Source organism: Danio rerio, chromosome 6 (genome assembly GCF_052040795.2).
Source record: "Danio rerio strain M-AB ecotype USA chromosome 6, GRCz13ab, whole genome shotgun sequence".
Classification (NCBI taxonomy): domain Eukaryota; kingdom Metazoa; phylum Chordata; class Actinopteri; order Cypriniformes; family Danionidae; genus Danio; species Danio rerio.
Genome location: NC_141026.1, coordinates 18298269 through 18320254, shown reverse-complemented (window position 1 = coordinate 18320254; position 21986 = coordinate 18298269). Strand labels below are relative to the sequence as shown.

The 21986-nt window shown below is 37.3% G+C and overlaps 2 protein-coding genes and 1 long non-coding RNA gene across 7 annotated transcripts in view; 1 reads left to right on the top strand and 2 right to left on the bottom strand.

Annotated features, from left to right (window-relative positions):
• LOC147843449 (uncharacterized) overlaps nt 1–7738 on the bottom strand; it is a 186625-nt gene extending 178887 nt beyond the window's left edge. Inside the window, exons 1-4 of the long non-coding RNA XR_015493498.1 lie at nt 7654–7738; nt 7235–7298; nt 6824–6939; nt 4064–5905 (exon numbers count right to left, since the gene is read on the bottom strand). This is a non-coding gene — a long non-coding RNA (uncharacterized LOC147843449). The remainder of the gene's footprint in view (nt 1–4063; nt 5906–6823; nt 6940–7234; nt 7299–7653) is intronic.
• On the bottom strand, nt 940–3744 carry LOC137488049 (serine/threonine-protein kinase pim-3-like). The gene is made up of 9 exons (XM_087257052.1): nt 3585–3744; nt 2886–2930; nt 2585–2755; nt 2385–2467; nt 2220–2270; nt 1771–2143; nt 1466–1645; nt 1280–1375; nt 940–1184 (listed from the first exon to the last, which is right to left on the bottom strand). The coding sequence occupies exons 1-9, from the start codon at nt 3643–3645 to the stop codon at nt 1156–1158; spliced, it is 1089 nt and encodes a 362-aa protein (XP_087113178.1). The 5' UTR covers nt 3646–3744; the 3' UTR covers nt 940–1155.
• Nucleotides 7739–8501: 763 nt separating the features above from the next.
• LOC141386221 (serine/threonine-protein kinase pim-3-like) overlaps nt 8502–21986 on the top strand; it is a 35298-nt gene continuing 21813 nt past the window's right edge. Inside the window, exons 1-9 of one of the 5 annotated variants that reach the window (XR_015493474.1) lie at nt 8502–8812; nt 8943–9113; nt 9236–9318; nt 9433–9483; nt 9560–9932; nt 10058–10237; nt 15076–15251; nt 16598–16667; nt 16839–17877. Coding sequence is in view for 2 of the 5 variants with exons in the window: in XM_087257086.1 (XP_087113212.1) it covers nt 8785–8812; nt 8943–9113; nt 9236–9318; nt 9433–9483; nt 9560–9932; nt 10058–10237; nt 10328–10423; nt 10519–10547 (1011 nt within the window). In the remaining 3 variants the exon portion in view is untranslated. Of the gene's footprint in view, nt 8813–8942; nt 9114–9235; nt 9319–9432; nt 9484–9559; nt 9933–10057; nt 10238–10327; nt 10424–10518; nt 10859–15075; nt 15347–16597; nt 16668–16838; nt 17878–21986 lie in introns of those variants that run through there. The other 4 variants (XR_015493472.1, XR_015493473.1, XM_087257086.1 and 1 more) reach the window with 4 other exon arrangements.

Below are 21986 nucleotides of genomic sequence, written 5' to 3'. Positions count from 1 at the left end.
AATTGTGATTCTCTGTGCTGAACATTGTGTTGTCCATGATCACTTACTGAGGAGAGACGTGACCCTGCACCACAAAAGCACTTTTTTACTTCTTTTGGTTTGAGCACATGCTTTTTAAAATGATTGAGCTGTTGAAACTTTGACCTACACATGAAAAAACAATATGTACATTTTAAATTATTTTCAAAATTATAATTGTATTCTAACTTGAAACTGAAGATCGTCCTAAAAAGAGATTTATTGCACTATATTGGGATAATTTGCAATTTGATGTGCACAAAGAAGAAAAACACAGTAGTGTTTACTTTAAATTCTCGTAAGAAGTTTAGTATTTGTATTTTTTCTAACTTTGAATTGAAGATTATATCAAAAAACTATTCAGCACGCTTCAATGTTGAAATTTTGTAGTTCCATGTCCACAAAAACACAATATTGTTCATTTCAAATTCTCATACAAACTTTTCTTTTTTACCTAAAATTGAAGATCATTCAAAATAAAAAACATTTGTTAAATATCAGCATGCGTGTATGGACATTTACTGAGTTTATTATCGACAGATCTGTGTTTAAGTAAAACAATTCGGCTAGTTTAGATTTTTATGTTTTAAATTCAGACATCAAATTTTGCAAATAAAGGTTTGGTCTAGTTAGTTCAGCACACTACAGACAGCATGATCATATCTGACTGAACAGAGTCTCCTAATTCCTCCAGTGTCTGTGTTCATTCATCAATTTTCCTTCAGCTTAGTCCCTTTATTCATCAGGGTTCGCCACAGGGGAATGAACCGCCAAAATATCCAGCATATGTTTTACACAGTGAACCTTGCTGTGAGGTTACAGTGCAAACCACTGAGTCACTGTGCTGCCCTAGGTTTGAACATTTACATTTTAGTGAAACCAGTAAAGAAAAAAACAACTGCTGTAATTGCATATAAAATAACTTTATTGTTCATGATTTATTTAACATCTGTCCCCGTTTTTCTCTAAGTGGTCAAGAAACTGTACATTTGTCTACTGTAGACTAGCTTGTGTGTGTGTGTGTGTGTGTGTGTGTGTGTGTGTGTGTGTGTGTGTGTGTGTGTCTTCAGCTCGTACAGCTTCACACAGAGGCTCACAGATGCAGCAGAGGAAGCTCAGGATCAGGATCTGTTCTCCTCAGTTCCTCTGCCCCTCCTGCTCTCCTTCTACAAATCATTGACAGCGTTTATCTACACTGAACCTGACAATGCAACCCAAGCCATGACTGCTGGATTCAGATAAGTGTAATGTCACTGGCCACCTGTGCAGTGCAACCAGGGATGGCTCTCAATGTCATCTAAACTGGGCCGATCAGCCGGTGCTGCACTGAGACACCAGCGAATCAGCTGACGGCACTCTGTTACACACAACACCGTCTTCAGAAACACACAACAACACACTTCTGCTCGCTCGCCAGGCTATCTCTGAATGTGTCTGAATCTCTTACCTGTTGACAAGCTCCTAGGGAAGGTCAGTCTGCTTCTGGACGTGACCCTCTGTGCGCCTCTGAATGGGAAACGGTCACACAGGATGTTGTAGAGCGTCACTCCTACTGACCAGACTGTAGCTGGAGTCGCATGGTAGCGATGTCTACGAAACCACTCAGGAGGAGCGTATGCAGGAGTGCCTGAGAGACATAAGAAGACCACAAACATCTGCTCAACATGCTCCAGTACAGACAAATTCCCTTTAGTGGATCAGCAGAAGTTCACAAACATCAACAGAACGTTTCCTTCTGTAACTCAAACTCACCTGCAAAGTATTTGTAGGCCGAGCGCTTCAGCAGATCTCCACAGCCGAAGTCCAGCAGCTTGATGTCCTGGGACTCTGTGGAGATCAGGAGGTTTTCTGGTTTGACGTCCCGGTGCAGGACGCCGCGGCTCTCGCAGTGTTTTAGGGCGGCAATCAGCTGCACCAGCACTTTCTTTGCAAGACGCTCATCCAGACAGCCGTTCTCCTCACAGAAGCTCTGGAGATCTTGGCAAGGATCCAGTCGCTCCAGGATCAGGATGTAGCGCCTGGGACGGTCAAACCAGTCCAGCAGCTGCAGGACACTGGGGCAGGCAGGAGCTGATGTGACACGGGTCATCAATGCCACCTCCAGCGGCAGCCGACCCTGACCATCCTGCAGAACAAACCCTCCATTATATCCAGAACTCAATCAAACACAGCAAACACAACAGATTCACATCAAAACATACAACTTTCAGTCGCTCGGGGGTCCGGTCCTTCGACACGTACTTGATGGCCACCTGCAGACAGGAAAAGCAGAGTAAATCACACCTGCCTGATTGTGACACATGACATTTACTGACAGCAACATTTCTAAAGCATGTCTGAACAAAGGAGGGAAGAAAATCTCTTACTGGCAGTCCATCAGACCTGCGCATCCCAGCAAACACAGAGCCGAATCCACCTCGTCCCAGCAACGGGCCCTTCTGGTACAAGTCTGCAACACAGAAGAGCACAAGAAATGAAGAGAGAAAGAGAAAACATGCTGCGGTCTCATCAATGACAAATCATTTCCTAACTGAGCCATAAGATCTAGAAGATGAGCTGTGCTGACCTCTGCGAGAGCGTTTGGCTGGTCTGCTGGACGAGGTGGACAGTGTTTGCTGGCTGCTGCTCTGCCTTTTCCTCTTGCTGTTCCTCTGGTCTGTGGATGCAGAATCAGCCAAATGTGAAGGCAGAGGAGCCAAAAAACCAGGAAGCTCAGTGGTGCCGTCCCGTGTATCTTCTGTGCATTAAAACATTTTTAATGAATCTTTTTTGTTAACTTCTGTAATCCTTTTCATATTAGTCAAACACCATACAGCATCATACAGTGATATACAATGACAAACAAATGAAAGATTAAAAACACTCACCTCCTCTTTCTTCACCCATGTGGGACATGGACAATCTCCTCCAACCTGCAATAAAACAGACAAATACAGACAAATATAAAAAATAAATGTAAAACAAAGTAAAGAAAAAAGAAAAAGAAAAAGAAGAAAAAAAACGAAATGAAAAAAGAGCAACAAAGTTGTGTTTAAAAAAATAATCAGAAAAATAACGAAAAAAAGATGATTAGAGAAATTGTGCTCTTTAAAATAAGTCTTTTTCTCTCAGAAATCCTCCAACAGCTTCAGAAATCTCAGGAATCGCACAGAAATGCTCTGCAAAGTCGCCTCGTCTCTCAACCAAAAGATTGCGATGGGTTTGATTGTTTTTATATGCGGTCAGAAATCATACCATAACACACGTTGCTATAGCAACTAACATATTGGCGTGACCTTGCGTGCCTGAGATATTTTTATTTTATTTTCATAAATATAATTCATGCAGTTATTCGATTTTCTAAATCTTAATTATTAATAGTAATAATTAATCTAAAGCTCTTGTTATAAAATTAAATAACTATCATTTTAATAGGCCAATCAGCTTTCCGTAAAACTTGATTGCGTCACCACCGACATTAGCAGAAGAGAAACCTTTACATTTAACGAAAATCACACAGAAATTCAAGAATAAAGATTTTAATAAACAGTACTAAACAAACGAGCTCTTCTATAAATGTAACTTACCATAATGAAGAAGTGGACAAGGATGAAATTGTTCTCCATTCGGGAGAGCTACAGGAATCATAAACTGTTTTCAGAAAAAATATTGTATTATTTTCAGAGAAACACATTTCTAGGAGTTTATTTACGCTAAATTTCATATTATTGCCGAATCACGCCCAGCCGGCATTTCAACGGTGATTCAACGTTGAATCAACGTCAGGTCTATGGTTGGATCAACGTTGAATTACCTTTCGATTTTGCAAATTGGATCAACGTTTATATAGTGACGTTGTTTCACCGTCGGACCACCACCGGTGATTCACCGTTGAAATCACAACGTTGTTTCACTCTTACCTTCTTCATGGGTGAATTGTGGTCGTTTTGTAGACGTTGAATGAAGGTTGAATTACCTTTCGATTTTGCAAATTGGATCAACGTTGATACCGTGACGTTGTTTCACCGTCATACATTTCAACGTAAGTTAAATAGAAACTACATACAACGCAAAGTCCATAAATATAGCAAACACTAATAAAAAATACACGACACAAATACACAACTTAGTCTGTGTATCAATTTATTTAATACACACCTCATTATTTCAATTATTCTAAATATACAGCAACATTTACAGCATACATAGTTCATTAAAACCATGCAGGTTACTATACATGCTGTACACTCAAATACAGAAAAAAGGCATACAATTAAATAGTCACTTTTTAATTAGGTTTCATGAATTAAAGTTAATGTTTACTAACATGAACAGAGAACAAATACTTGTACAGCATTTATTAATCATTTAATTAATTGAAATATGTCCCGATGCTATTAAAATCAAAATGTGTGCTTGTTAACATAATGCACTGAGCTGACATGAACTGTACTTTCTTTATATGAAAGATGCTTCATTGCTCTTTGTTCATGTTAGTAAATACATTAACACTTACTAATACAACCTTATTGTAAAGTGTTACTGTCTTCAGAAAGACAGATACTAACTAAATTAAACTAAGTAACTAAACTACGCTTCAATTCTGTTTACAAAGTTTACAAAATACCCATTTTTAAAGTGGCTGCAGTAAAAAAATAAAATAAAAAACATCACTCACAACTAAGAATCACAAGTGAAATACATTACATCTGTTTGAGGTTTTATAGGTTGAGAGAAACACTTGAGGTAAAAGATGGCACTGAGGACAAAGAATCAAGTGTAAAACACTAAATCATCTATATCAGTCTAGCAGTTAAATACATATTTATTTCTCAAACACCAGGTGAGTTTCCTACAAAATCAATAATGAGGTTTGCTATTCCAATTCATTGTGAATGAATGGCTTCACTTTCACAATAGTGAAAACTCATGCTATAATCTAATCCTGGCATTACTCCTTCACTTTGCAGGTCTGCATGCTAAATATTTAGTAGTTTTTTTTTTTTTTTGTATAAAGTACATCTATTGTGTTTAGCATTACTGCAGCAAAACTGAGCACCTGTGACAGTGGAACATAGACAAATATTTCAGTAAATCATCAAGAAAATGTGTAGAATATATGGTTTGATTCTCTCTCACAAACACAACAGTAAAAGCAATTTGTTATTCCATTATTATTATTAGTATCATAAAAATTGCATGTTCACATGGGTCTTATAATAATGGCTCACATTTGTGAATGTAGGACCACTATTTCACTATTACATGTCACATTAAGTGTTCATATAGGTTCTGTTATTAATTACTTGTGTCATCCCAGAGACCTGTTAATCTTCAGAACACAAACTAAAATATTTTTGATTAAATGCTCCTCATCCTCTACAGACAGCAATGGTCCCAAGATGGTCATTGTCAAGATAAGGCACAAAACACATTGTCAAAACGTTCCATGTGACTTCAGTGATTTCCACTGTGAACATACCAAGCTCCAACAACACTTTAGTGAGGCAAAACAAAACAGTAAATACAAATGTGTTTGCGTATATCTCTCCCGCATCAGATCAGCATGTGTGTTTACTACGAGCAGTATGCACACACCATGACCTGTTGTGGCAAAGGCAAACAAGTTATTTTTACAGTACTTACTGTGATATAACCTTTATGACAAATGTACTGGACCTGTTACACATATCACTATCTTTTATGAACACAAATTTCACTGTAACGGATGCTATTGTTTTGCTCCGGTTATACCTTTAGAGAACACCGTACTAGTCAGACATCCATACAAAAGCAGAGAGTTTGGTCTTGTGTAGCAGAACTGCAATAGATGTCTGTCTGTCTAGGCTGACACTGGTTTAGGCCATCAGTATGTCCTTGATGCCCTCAAATGGAGCTTCCAGAAAACCTGCAATAAATGAAATATGAGGTTACAACTAAGTTGGTATCAGCTATAATACAAAGTGAAATTCAAATATTTGTTTTTTATTGAATCCAAATTTGTCCTATAATATTGCCACACTCAATAATTTTGACTCATCCATCTGAATATTCCTAACTAAGAAAAGTGAAGAATTAGGTGTGATGTCGTCAGGAAGCCCTTCGCCACTACTGGTGCCAGCATTTCCAGAATTCAAATTTCAGATTCTCGAAAAAATTGCTTTTTTTTTTAACCAAGGCTGCAGTAAAGAATCATGAAACATTCAACACATCTAATAATTACAAGTTGTTGTAAACCATTACATGTACTGTAAAAGCTGTTTAAAGCTTTTTAGACATGGTTGAGAAAAACTCTAGAAGGAGTAGCACTTCTGCAAAAGTCTGCATGTAGGACAGAGAATTAAAGGGATAGTTCAAAATTTGTATTCTGTCGTCATTTACTGACCACGTTGAACACAAAAGAAGATATTTTGAAGAAAGCTGCAAATCTATTTAACCATTGACTTCTATAGTATTTTTTTCTACTATGGAGGTCAATGTTTACAGGTTTTTAGTTTTTTTTTTTAGTGTTTTAAACCATTTGGGGAGTAAAATGTGAGTAAATTTTCATTCTTGGGTGAACTATCCCTTTCAGTTGGAAAACACCAGAATTCTTAAGTAGACCCTTTTCGCAAGACAGATGATGCATTTCATTTGTCATCTTAATCCTCAAGTTTTTAATATTTAGATTTATTTAAATAGCATGTTTATTTATTTGTTTTAATGACATTTAATAAAAACAACTTCTCAATGACATCACATGTACTGGACCTGGTACACATGTATCACTATTTTTTTGAATACAAATTTCACTGTAACAGGTGCTGTTGTTTTGCTCCAGTAATACCTTTAGAGAACACAGTAGTAGTCAAGACATCCATACAAAAGCCTTGGCATGGAGTAGCAGAACTGCAGTCTGTCCAGGTAGGCTATCTGCGTGTTCTTGATGCCCCTCAACTGGACCTTCCAGAAAACTCAGAAAGTTAAAACCCATTACACCTTTTATCTGCTACTATACAAAGTGTAATTTAAGCATTAATTTCTCACTAAATACATATTTGTTCCCCAATACTGTCACATAGTATAACATCACAACATGATTTCACAATAATAATATCAATATAACAATATAATATAACAACATAGCCTAACAATCAATAAACAAACATATTAGAAAGAGAATATCACCATGCTTTTGGTTAACCAAAGCACTAAGAAGATTTAACAGATAGCTTAGTTAAAGGTAAAGTAAACTTACATGGACAAAGCCTTTTCCATTCAATGCTGTGCAAGTTAGTGAGTCTCTGGAGTAAGTTACATGTCTAAAAGCAAAAACAACAACAACAGTGAAACGACAGCAGTTCACTTTGTAATAATAACACTAATAATACAGCGTATAAAATGGATATTGTTTTATAACGTTGCTCAGTAACTTTAAACTGCGTTTGGAGTTTATCGCTTTGAATTTGCCATAAAAACGCTCATTTAGACTAACGTTAAACATGTGACATTACCTCGAGGTTAGCTGCATCACCGGAGCGCAAACAAGACTAAAAACAAACTGGAAAGTTTTAAATGCTTCAAAATTCGAAACACTACACCAAGTCACATTTAAGATGTGTGTAAAGCAAAATCGGGGGGTAAATAAAACTTTAAAGCATCTAAAAACACGCTTACCTCTGAATTCTGCTGCACTGCAGGTCAGGTGTTCGTAATTAAGTGAAGTGAAGCGCTGCGCGTGGCCGCGTGCGCCGAGTCCTCCGATACCATGGTAACCAAACATGTTGAATATTGGGTGAAGCCATGACGTTAATTCAACATACAGACCATGATAAAAAAATGTCAACGTTGATTTGTACAAGGATTTCTGTAACTTTTTTCAACCATTTATCATTCAACATTGTTTTAACATTAAAGCAACAACTGACGTATTTTCAACCACATTTCAACGTTGAAGCCTTGTCATATGCAGGCTGTTTTTCAACCGTTCAACATTAAACGTTCTATCAACATTATTTCAACGTTCAAAACACATCTGACCTTATTTCAACCATATTTCAACGTTGAAGGTCGGTCGTGTGCCGGCTGGGACGCTGAAGCAGGGCATTACGAAAGGTCATGTGACTGACGTCCCTGACGTCACTCCTTGCGTAATAAATGTATGGCGAACGCACAATTTAGGTATATTAATGAATTATATTTTTAAATAAAATAAATTGTATAATAAACAACAATGATATTAAATTAAATAAGGCTTTTAGTATTTCATTTAATTTAATTTCGATAGCTCAATCAGTGTATGTTGATGACGCAGTGTTGATGAAAGCTGATTGGCCTATTGAAAATTATGCCGGAAATTAAATTTTTATACATTTTTAATTTAATAACAAGAGCTTTTAATTAGAACTAATCGGATTTATACCCCTTTTTGGCTATTTGTATTTTACAATGTTAGTTGCTATAGCAACGCTTGTTATGATATGATTTCTGACTGCATATAAAAACAATCAAACCCATCGCAATCTGTTGGTTGAGAGACGAGGCGACTTTGCAGAGCATTTCTGTGCGATTCCTGAGATTTCTGAAGCTGTTGGAGGATTTCTGAGAGAAAAAGACTTATTTTAAAGAGCACAATTTCTCTAATCATCTTTTTTTCGTTATTTTTCTGATTATTTTTTTAAACAACTTTGTTGCTCTTTTTTTATTTCGTTTTTTTTCTTCTTTTTCTTTTTCTTTACTTTGTTTTACATTTATTTTTTATATTTGTCTGTATTTGTCTGTTTTATTGCAGGTTGGAGGAGATTGTCCATGTCCCACATGGGTGAAGAAAGAGGAGGTGAGTGTTTTTAATCTTTCATTTGTTTGTCATTGTATATCACTGTATGATGCTGTATGGTGTTTGACTAATATGAAAAGGATTACAGAAGTTAACAAAAAAGATTCATTAAAAATGTTTTGATATACAGAAGATACACGGGACTGCACCACTGAGCTTCCTGGTTTTTTGGCTCCTCTGCCTTCACATTTGGCTGATTCTGCATCCACAGACCAGAGGAACAGCAAGAGGAAAAGGCAGAGCAGCAGCCAGCAAACACTGTCCACCTCGTCCAGCAGACCAGCCAAACGCTCTCGCAGAGGTCAGCACAGCTCATCTTCTAGATCTTATGGCTCAGTTTGGAAATGATTTGTCATTGATGAGACCGCAGCATGTTTTCTCTTTCTCTCTTTTCTTCATTTCTTGTGCTTTTCTGTGTTGCAGACTTGTACCAGAAGGGCCCGTTGCTGGGACGAGGTGGATTCGGCTCTGTGTTTGCTGGGATGCGCAGGTCTGATGGACTACCAGTAAGAGATTTTCTTCCCTCCTTTGTTCAGACATGCTTTAGAAATGTTGCTGTCAGTAAATGTCATGTGTCACAATCAGGCAGGTGTGATTTACTCTGCTTTTTCTGTCTGCAGGTGGCCATCAAGTACGTGTCGAAGGACCGGACCCCCGAGCGACTGAAAGTTGTATGTTTTGATGTGAATCTGTTGTGTTTGCTGTGTTTGATTGAGTTCTGGATATAATGGAGGGTTTGTCCTGCAGGATGGTCAGGGTCGGCTGCCGCTGGAGGTGGCATTGATGACCCGTGTCACGTCAGCTCCTGCCTGCCCCAGTGTCCTGCAGCTGCTGGACTGGTTTGACCGTCCCAGGCGCTACATCCTGATCCTGGAGCGACCGGATCCTTGCCAAGATCTCCAGAGCTTCTGTGAGGAGAACGGCTGTCTGGATGAGCGTCTGGCCAAGAAAGTGCTGGTGCAGCTGATCGCGGCCCTAAAACACTGCGAGAGCCGCGGCGTCCTGCACCGGGACGTCAAACCAGAAAACCTGCTGATCTCCACAGAGTCCCAGGACATCAAGCTGCTGGACTTCGGCTGTGGAGATCTGCTGAAGCGATCGGCCTACAAATACTTTGCAGGTGAGTTTGAGTTACAGAAGGAAACGTTCTGTTGATGTTTGTGAACTTCTGCTGATCCACTAAAGGGAATTTGTCTGTACTGGAGCATGTTGAGCAGATGTTTGTGGTCTTCTTATGTCTCTCAGGCACTCCTGCATACGCTCCTCCCGAGTGGTTTCGTAGACATCGCTACCATGCGACTCCAGCTACAGTCTGGTCAGTAGGAGTGACGCTCTACAACATCCTGTGTGACCGTTTCCCATTCAGAGGCGCACAGAGGATCACGTCCAGAAGCAGACTGACCTTCCCTAGGAGCTTGTCAACAGGTAAGAGATTCAGACACATTCAGAGATAGCCTGGCGAGCGAGCAGAAGTGTGTTGTTGTGTGTTTCTGAAGACGGTGTTGTGTGTAACAGAGTGCCGTCAGCTGATTCGCTGGTGTCTCAGTGCAGCACCGGCTGATCGGCCCAGTTTAGATGACATTGAGAGCCATCCCTGGTTGCACTGCACAGGTGGCCAGTGACATTACACTTATCTAAATCCAGCAGTCATGGCTTGGGTTGCATTGTCAGGTTCAGTGTAGATAAACGCTGTCAATGATTTGTAGAAGGAGAGCAGGAGGGGCAGAGGAACTGAGGAGAACAGATCCTGATCCTGAGCTTCCTCTGCTGCATCTGTGAGCCTCTGTGTGAAGCTGTACGAGCTGAAGACACACACACACACACACACACACACACACGCACACCTGCACACACACCAGCTCGGAGTGCAAACTGGTATAAAGTGTTTTTAAAATGAGACTATGCAATGAAAAAAATATATAATATAAATTAGTAAAACAAGCCTAGAGTAATCTAAATGTTTTTCATAATGAAAAATGGTTGTTTATATTCTGTCCTTTTTTTTAAAGAAAATTAACAATAAAATTGATTTTATACCCAATAACCAAGAACTGAGTCTTTACTGTTTTCAAATAAATGTAAATCTTGAACTTTTTTCACCTCCAGTAAACAAAATGTTTAAAGTCTGCATGAACCGGAAGTTGCGACTTTTTTTTTTTATATTGTGACACAGTTCCTAGAGAAACTGAATATTAAATGACACAACGGTGGGCGTGGCTTGTTTTTTGTACTGCGAGCTGATTGGATGTAGTAAAGTAGGCATTTCATTCCGAAAGATTGGGAAAAGTGTTTGGGCAAAGTTATTAAAACCTAACAGACACCTCCTGCTCACCATTTCTGCTTAGTGTCAAAACTGACAGTTGGAGCAGCGTGGTTAAATATGTTAGTCATGCCCAATTCCTAAGATATACGTAATCTGGCAATTTAACAGAAAAACAAACAGGAAGTGCATTTTTGTATTTCAATTAAGATTATAAGGGTAAGGATTATAAGAATTATTTCTGCTATAAATATGGCAATAACAGATCAGTTGGACATTAACAAGCAGTTTAAAAAATTCTATGAAAAGTTATATACATCCGAGACAAATAATAAAGCGAATATATCCCATTTTTTTGATACAATAGAAATGCCCAATATCAGTGATCAAGACAAGGATAATCTTGAACTACCCATATCTATAAAAGAAATTGAACAAGCTATCAAACAAATAAAAAGCGGAAAGGCACCTGGCCCTGATGGATTTATAATTGAATTTTATAAAACATTTTCACACAAATTATCCCCAATATTCAAAAAGGTGTTTATAGAAATAACTGAGCAGAAATCTTTACCACCAACTATGTCACAAGCTATTATCACTGTTATACACAAAAAAGGTAAGGATCCCTTGAAGTGTGACTCATATCGACCTATAAGTTTACTTTCGAATGATTACAAGATATTAGCAAAGATTTTGGCAGCAAGGCTTAATCCAGTCATACAAACACTTATTCATCAAGATCAAACAGGATTCATAGCAGGGCGGCAGCTTTCAAGCAACTTACGGAGACTATTTAATATACTTTACTCACAAAGTTCACATTTGCCAGAGGTGCTATTGTCATTAGATGCTCATAAAGCCTTTGACCGTATTGAGTATGAATATCTATTCACAGCTCTGAAAAATTTTGGCTTTGGTCCTGGTTTTTGCACTTGGATTAGTATACTAAATTCGCATCCAACTGCTTGTATAAGAACTAACAAGGTAATATCAAACTTTTTTCCTTTATATAGAGGCACCAGACAGGGCTGTCCCCTTTCTCCCCTCCTATTTAATATAGCAATAGAGCCACTAGCTATAGCTTTAAGGAAAGAGTCAGACTTGCTAGGCATTAATAGGAGTGGGAAGACTCAAAAGGTTTCACTGTACGCAGATGATCTCATTATATACATATCCAATCCTGATAGTTCCATACCCAAAACAATAGATCTTATAAATAGCTTCGGGGCAGTTTCAGGATAAGAAATTAGTTTCAGTAAAAGTATATTATTTCCAATTAATAAGATAGCAAAACAGTCAGACCTCAGTAAATTTTCATTTAAAATTAGTAATATATCTTTTAAGTACCTGGGAGTTTCTGTGACCAGTACATATAAACAGCTATTTAGATGTAATTTTGATGCAGTGATGGAAAAAACGAAACAAGATTTAAACCGATGGTCTTTATTGCCTATCTCTCTTGCAGGCAGAATTAATGCGGTTAAGATGTCTACTTTGCCAAGGTTCTTGTTTTTGTTTCAAAATGTCCCAGTATTCATTCTTAAATCCTTCTTTAAGGAGCTGGATAAACAGGTGTCTTCTTTTATATGGAATAAAAGCATTCCATGAATTAGGAAAGCATTTTTAGAAAGGCAGAAAGAAGTTGGGGGACTGGCGTTGCCCAACTTTATGTATTACTATTGGTCATGTAACATTGAAAAAATTGTTTATCTGACAGATCCTGAAAATCAGGAGAATGAACCTGAGTGGGTAGAGATGGAGCAGGCATCCTGTGGGACAGTTTCTCTGTTTTCAATGCTTTGTGCCTCACTACCACTTAATAGAAAATATCTGCCAAACAATCCTATAGTCAATGGTTTATTAAAGATATGGGCTCAGTTTAGGACGCATTTTAAGCAAAAGCAAGCACTTTCTTTATTACCCATTACTTCCAATGCATTATTTCCACCATCCTTAATTGATCATGCTTTTCAGATCTGGTTTAGAAAGGGACTCAGATATGCAAGGGACTTTTTTCAAGGAAGTCATTTTATGTCATTTGAACATATGACTAAATAATTGGATATTCCTAAATCACATTTCTTCAGATATCTACAGGTAAGAAGTCTAGTAAAAAGGTATTTTAATACACTTTCAGCTCCTCCCATAAGTAGCTGGATTGAGGAGATCTTTGATCTAAATGCATCTGAGGGTGGTCTGATATCAAAAGTAAACAGTCTGATTCACAGAGCAGCTGCACCATCTCTAGATTTTCTAAAGAAACAGTGGGAAGATGACTTAGGAAATATAGTTCCAGAGTCAGTCTGGCAATCAACAATTAAGCAAATTCACTCAACATCTATTTGTGTCAAACACGGTTTATTACAATTTAAGATAATTCATAGGCTGCACTTTTCTAAAAGCAAATTGTCCAGAATATTTCCAGAAATTGACCCAACATGCTCTAGGTGCCACAGAGACGAGGCCACCTTAGGTCATATGTTCTGGACATGTCCATCCCTAAGACCATTTTGGACTGTGGTGTTTGAGCCTTTTTCTTATATATGTGAAAAGGAGATACTACCAGATCCAGTAATGGCAATATTTGGTGCGACACCTGAAAATCTTTCACTACCAGCAGGTCAATTAAATGCACTAGCGTTCTCTACTTTGCTGGCCCGAAGACTTATTCTTTTGCAGTGGAAGTCAACTAAACCACCAACACATACTAAATGGGTAGAAAATGTCATGGCGTATCTAAAGCTTGAAAAACTCAAATATAGCACCCAGGACTCAAATAATAGATTCTTCAAACTTTGGAGACCCTTCCTGTCATATTTTGAGAACAGATTTAACCCAAATACTAAAATGTAATCCCCCCAAACCCCCCCCCCTTTCCCCTAACTTTATTTATTTATTTATTCATTTATTTATTTACTTATTTATTTTTATTTATGTATTTTTTCGTACCTTTTACCTTTTTCTTTTTAATTAATATTATTTCACCTTGTATTTGTTTTCTTTTTTTATGTACCTTGTTCTTGTATATGTTTAAGTTGCTCTGTTAAAAGTTTAATAATAAGATTTTTCAACTAAATATAGCAATAAATAAATGCAGTAGGGCTGGATGGTATGATGTATATATCATTATCATGTACTGAAAAAGAGTTTTCTATTCTGTTTATACCTCAATGTAGGTGTAGTTAGCTCACGTCTAGCATGCGTGAGGCTGAGAAAGACTCTCTGGCAGTGTTGTCAATTCCTTTATTTTAGGGCTGCTCGATATTGGAAAAATCTGACATTGCAATTTTTTAGTTTTGCTCTAATATACATTGCGATAGGAATATAATTTCACCAGATGATTTGAATAGCTATATTTGGAAAGATTTTATTAATTTAGCTCGACTTGGATGATCAAGACTTTTTCTATGCAGTTCATCTGCATAAATTATAACAAATTACAAGCAATAATAAATAAATAAACAGTGCTTTATGCTTTTCTGGGGATTGGAACAGTATTCAAGTACAGAAACGAAACAATCAAATGTAAAATAACATGGTCATCATTAGATAAATAATGTCAAATTTTGATAATATTTTTATCTTTTAATCATTATTAAAATTAATCCTGCATTGTGACTATTGCAAATACGCACATTGCGATATCGATGCTCAAACAATATATTGTTCATCACTACTTTATATTTTCAACAAAAAGGATCACAAAGTTTTATTTATACAAATTTTTATACAAGAAATGTAATATTTGTATTTTAAAGGGGAAAAAACTGTTTATTTCCTTAAAGTGTTTACATGTTTATAATTTCATTTTTGAGTTATTTACTTGGGATATATTTTATATTTGTCATAAGATGTTACTTGAGAAATGTTTATAATAATATAATTAAAGTTTGTCCATAAAACTGTGAAATGTGAGATACAGTGGAATTTGTTGTTCATCTGAAGTCATGTGTTATTTACAAAATACACCAGAGATGTTAATGTCTGTTAACTTTACCAGGTAATGATCATCATTTTTGTCATGAAGACTCCTGCTCCGCACCAGAGCCAATGCCTTCCACTGATTGACCAATGGTTCCTGTTCCTGGTTTACCTGTCGCTGGTCAGAAAGAGCAGGATCTGAGGGATTGTCTCAACATCCATCAGTCCACTCTCAGCGGGATTAGAAACACTTGGGTCAGTTTATTTATTTAATTTACTTGGCGCAGTTGGAATTTGGATGTCTCCTAAGGACATTAAAGCCACGATGACAAGTGTGTGTGGCAAGAAGACTTACACCTAGTTATCATTAGCTGTGTTTCCATCCAAAGAGATTTATCCACAAAACTGGAATATTGCATAAGACATTTATGAATAAAGCACTGTTTCCATCTAAGAGAACAAAACTGGTCACTTCCTGATAAACCGGCACCAAATATAAAAAAGAAAAAGGGAATTTGCTGTGGTAGGAGAAGACACTGTGGTCCTTTCTCTTATATAATAAATGACTTGCGCCTGGAGATAATAATACTGAACCAGTCAAAGGATGAACTTTGGCTGAATGATTTTAGAATGACCAAAACAACATGTCAGATGCTCTACATTGTGGTCGGTCCACTTGTTTGCCTTATGCTGTACCATCACTCCTAGTTTTTTACATAATCTGTTAAAACAAAATCACATGACTTTCTTTGATGCGCATGACCTTAGTTGGCTAACAATGGTTTTGGGAAACGCACCCCTGGTTAGATTTTTTTGGATTAATGGATGGATGATAGATTAATGAATGAATGGCTGGTGAGATGGTAAATACAGTAGATGTCCTTCCAAGAGGAAGGGGGTGGAGGTGGGCATTGATAGTTGGAAAGATGTCTTCTTTGTGGCAACTATTTAAATTGTAGTTAATGAACACACAACAGACAGAAAAGGAGACTGACCAGGGGTGTCGCTAGACCCCATATACGGAGGCACGTGCTCCAGTAAAGGGGGCAATGCAGTAAATAAAGCAACAGTTTAATCGAGAACAAACTGACGCATGTGTGCAGAAAACCATTCTTGTGTGCCTCACACACCGCTGCTTCTACTTCTGCTGTGAATCCCGGTTGTTTAACATGCACACTGAAAAAAATACATGCCACTCATAAAACCAGAATAACAGCCTTTAATGCAGTGGTGTCTGCGCTCAGTAAGTTTTGCAAGTCTGCAAAACTACTGTTTAAGTAATATGAGGATGATCATATTTTGACTATACGAGGCTTTTTTTGTATGAAGCACAAAGGAGAGATGATGAATGAGTCAAGAAAGTTAGACTTAATAACATTATTTCTCCGCCATCAGAGTCAGGTCTCAGACAACAGATAATTCTATACATTTTTGTTTTGTGTTTCTCAGAATTCTCATAATTTAAAATTCATGCAAAAGTTTTTTAAGAAAATGTAAAATCGGCAAAGAGGTAGAACTGCTTGAACAGACTGAAAAATGGAGTTAGTTTCCAAAGAAATGTAGTAAGATTAATTATAGACCTGATATCTTTCTCTTTGCAGATTTGTACGGAGCATGTGGAAGAACAGGGAAACACACCTCAATAATCACAAGTCTATCGTGATAAATTAGGTACAGCCTTACATTTTTAAGTTGAATCAAATTTACTTCATCAAACATTTTAATTTATATATTTACATTTTCACAGAGTGATAGTCGGGTATTTTCTTTGGACGGACGGACGAATAGATAGTATTGAACAAGCAGGTAGAGCTCTGTTGATGTTTTCTTTGTCTTTTACAGAGTGGAGTGGAGAATCTAGGGAGTCACATCTCTGCAATGGTTAGAAACTGCTGGTCAGGAATCACCTATCACCGAAAGATGTTCAAGAGGAAGGGGGTGGTGGTGGGCTTGAGCTGGGCTCAGATTATAGGAGTTTTAAAAACCTAACCGATAATGAAATCTGGTTGCTGTGAACACATGAGGAGAATCTTTGGCTAATTTTTTAGCCCACCTCAAATCTTAAATGTGTGCAAAGTACAAAATATGAAAACTGCGCCACAGAACACAAGATATAATTATTTTTATAGGCTATTGAACTCATTCTATCCTCATCACAGAAAAATAAATAAATAAATGTATAAAAACACAGTTTAGTTTTTCTCAGTGGCTTTGGTGCATTTCTCACAACACTTTTTACATTTGCACAAGTTAATGCATTTCTCAAAACAATTAGCACAAACTGCTAAACCTAGATGATAACATGAAAAAGTGAGTCACTTACTCAAAATGGATAGCTCATTCCTCAAAAGCAAGTATTGATGTCAATGAGAGTGTCAGTGTCATCAAGAGGAAAAGTCCTGGCAAGTGTTTATAAAAAGATAGTCAAATGGCTTTGTCATGTTTTCATTATGACAGTTTGCTCTATTTTTTTTTCAATGCAATAAAGTCTGATTTTGGTGACACTTTCTGAAAGTGCTCAAGACAGCACTATATACTATTTGCTCACCCATTTGAAAACTACAGTAAAGTTAGACATCACTGCATTTAGTGAGGAATCTGATTACAAGACACTGAATATGTATGTTTCACATTTTTACTGCAGATGCTCTTTGCGATTCTAATTTATTCACAGCATTGGGCAAAAGAATAAATACACTCTTATTTACAACAAACATAAACTCCCTTTGGGCAGAGCTGTGCACAACTGTAAACAATATGTGCTGTGCACAACTTTCAAACATTAAGTACAAATTGCAACTGAACCTACAACATACACAGGTCTGTAAATCATTCATGAAATTGTTCAATTTAGAAGACATTTTCTGGAAAATAAAGATGTAAAAAAATTTTATAAAATTTGCTGGTCAGATTTCGACAACTTGTTCAACATTTTTGTATGTAATGACTCAAGTAATGAGATGAGGACTATTAGTTTTTAAATGGAATGACTTTTCAGCATTCACAAGTTTAGTTTATTTTGACTGACATGACATAAGCGAATAATAATTTTATAAACAGCAGAGAGTTGTATGAAAGCAATTGATACATGTCCAAAAGCATTCACAATTTGTTGGAAGGAATGAGAAACTGCTACTATGATGTGCACAAATGACTAATAGTTTTAAGAAATGCATTAACTGTTGTGCAAATGTAAATAGTGTTGTGAGAAATGCACCAAAGCCATTGAGAAAAACTGTAATTTGTTGAATCATTTTGGGTTTTGGAGATAACTGGCAACGTTCTAGTGCCCGGCTACACATGTCATCAATATCTGCACACCGCTATAAGAATAACGTTAAATCTGGCTAATAATAAAGGATAATTCAAGCTTATTCGAAAAAAAGGATATTGTAATGAAGTTTACGACCCTTTGGCTGCCGGGAAGAAGGAGGCGGAGAACCGACGCAGGTTTAAAATATTTATTAATCACAATGACGGCAGCTCCTCACGGAGACTGCCATCTAAACCAAAACAAACGGACGGCAGCTCCTCACTGAGACTGCCGTCAAACTGAAAGCAAAAGTAAAACAATATGCCCGGGCCCGGTCCTCTCTCGCCTTCCTCTGCCATCGGTCCTCCTTTTATGATCCAGAGCTCCTTCCGTGGGATCCGAGGCAGGTGCGCACCGCAGGTGTATCCACTTACGCGGTGGCCTCACCCCGTTCCCACGGCTCTCGGCCACACCCCCTCGCCACAGATATATTTATTTATTTATTGAAAGCAACATGATTCTCTCCAGCTCATGGCTTTGTTAATACTGAATAGGTTTGAACTGCTGTGATCAGCCCGATTTCAAATCCTGGATTTCAATAATGTCTGCTATGATCAGGGAGGCTGCAATTTGTGTTCAAGATGGCGAGGTGCAAGATTCTATCTTTAAACGGCTCACATTACCAGATAATCTGCACTGAGAATTGGAACCGATAAAAGTCCTCGACAAGATTTCATCTCCGATTCTCAGGAGGTCAAAATAAATTGGATTAAAACTTCTGTAGTCTAAGCTCAGCTTTAGATAGATAGATGTATTCTCTGCGGCAGGCGTTTCTTTTTCAGGTAATGGACACACAACAGACAGAAGAAGGAAACTCACAAGAGCATCAGTGGAGATTTGTCTAAGGAACGCTGGAGAACATTTAGTGCACTGCAGGAGTTCAGCAAGCATGTAGAGCTCTGTCAGTCCTGTCTTTGTCTTTTACAGTCTGGAGTGCAGCTTGTGGAGAAATATAGGAATCACACACCTCAGCAATGACTGGACACTGATGGTCAGGAGTATCCTTTAAAAACAGGTGGATAGGTGCATGGCATGAATGTCCTTCCAAGAGGAAGAGGGTAGTGGTAGACATGGATTGTTAGCTAGATGTCTTCTCTGTGGCTGTTATTTATTGTAGGTAATGGACATACAGCAGGGAGAAGACAGAGACTCACAAGAGCATCAGTGGAGATTTTTTTTTAAATTGCCGGAGAACCGCATGTGCATTGCAGGAGCTCAGCCATCAGTTAGGGCTCTGTTGGTGCTGTCTTAGTCTTTTGCAGACTGGAGTGAAGCAGAAAGAAGAGAGTCACAAGGGAACAGAGGAGATATGTCTGAAGAGCACTGGAGAAAAATTTGTTTATTGCTGGAGATCAGCAGCATGTAGAGTTTTGTTAGTCTTGTTTTTGTCTTGTATGTCAGATTTCACTGGGGCATGTGGAGAAACGGGACTCACACCTCAGCAATGACTAGAAACTGATGGTCTGGTTAGTCATTTTACTGAATAGATAGGTGGATAAATGAATGAAAAATAGATGTCCTTCCAAGAGGAAGGGGGTGGTGGTGGGCTTAGATTGTTAGATGTCTTCTCTGTGGCAGTTATTTAAATTGTACACTGTTAACCCTTGCTGTAGATTATGCGGTAAATAACTCTAAAATAGCCAGTGTTCTGCTGTAATGAAAGGAAACAGTATTTTACTGTAAAACCAGCAGGATTTGTATGAAATTAGATCATGCAAAGAATAAATGACTGTAATTTACTTTATGTAGCCATTACAGGTAGTAACTGTGGTAATAAATGGTAAATTACTGTTCATCTACTCTGATGCTTTATGTGGCTATTTATAGAGAGTTGCATTTATTTTAAGACAGAAAACAATGGTTTAGGCATTAACACACACATACACTGGCTGTCCGTCTTATTCTAAACACAAATGTGTTGTCCTTTAAGAGAGCCACAGGTGTTTGATTTGTTTACTTCTGAGTGTGCTCTATTCTCTGTCTGTCAGTTCAGATGCAGAGTCTGATGTGTTTTAAGCTCTAAATAAGAATCTACAATGAGTGTAAAGGAGTAAATGTGTTCAAATATTTTGAGGGTTTCTAAAATAATGTCTGTGTGTTAAATCCAATTGTTGTTATCCTGAACTGTGCACTTGAAAGCTACATCGTTAGCTAGTTAGCATCTCCTCACACTTCTTACATGACTTTCATTGAAGTATATGTATTAATTGGACAACTCATCTTTATTGGTTTTGCCATAATGTACAGATGCAAACAGTGTAATGTGCCTTTCTGGAACTAAGCAGATTTTATACACATTAAAATCCTTCAATTTTAATCTCCTCAGTTAGATAACGTGCACAGAAATCCTCACAGGGAATCATAACAAAGGATTCATACTGTACAGCCATCCACACACAGACCTCCACTGTCAGGTTGTGAATTTGTTAATGTGTTACTTGTTACTTGGAAAAGTCATATTATTTCATAACTTGTGTTACTTGTAATGCGTTACCCCCAACACTGTAACCATCGATGTCAAACTCAGTTCCTGGAGTTCCCCCCCTACTTCAACACACAAGTCCTACTGTATATACACTGCATGTGTTGTTCATTATTGAACCTTTTTGTTTCATTGTAAATAGAAAATGTCTTCAAACCTGCTGATTTGTTTAATTTTGTTAGACATTTTCTGCTGTATATTTGTTTGCTGCCAAAACAATAAAATACATTTGTCTGAAGAATTGATTTGCTTTTTTATTTTTCATAACAGTTCAGAAAACTGATTAATTTGAGTTAAACTACAATAACTACTGTATATATGATTTACCATTAATGTGTGTGCAGTAGCTATTATGCTGTGAGTACAGAACTACAGTACAGTAATTAACTGTAAGCAGTTTCCAGTTAGTTTCCGCTACTGCTCTGTTACACTGACTAACACTGTTGCCAGTATTCCACTGTAAAAAAAAGTCAAACCTGGTAAGATCTAATACATTTATTACAGTATTTATTATTTGTTAACATTAGTTAATGTAAATAAAGTTTCATTGTTAATTCACGTGAACTCACTGGACATTAACTAATATTAACAATTTAATTTAATATTACATTAATAATAAAACAGCCCAGACCTGGCAATGGTCATGCAAGCAGACTAGCTTTTCTCACACTGAAGCATATATATGCATAAACACACTCCTCAAAGATCTCTCTTAAATGAATGTTTTCTGCAGAATGCTTTATTTTAATATATTTGTGCATAAACATTAGATCAGTCAATATCAAAGTCAAAACTGTAAACAAAAAACTTCAAAAAAAATCTTAGGATTACATTTAAAAAATGAGTTCACCCAAATGGTTCACGCCACTGGTACTTCACAGCTACTGTGGGGTCACCCATTGTGGAGAGATCTCAGCTGAGATGCCCAACCAAGACAAACCACCTGATTCTGGACAGCAGAAGATTGGCCTGACGCCCAGAAAGAAGATGTTGCCTGAATGACCGGAAGAAACTTCAAAATGACCGGAGTTACAGATGGACCAAGCTACTGTAAGCTCTTTTCTGGAATAAATATAACACACACACACACACACACACACACACACACACGCATAGAATAACACGAAATAAGTCTTGCAGACATTAAGAATTAAATATTTATAGGTCAAATATTTATTAATAACCTTCATTTAAA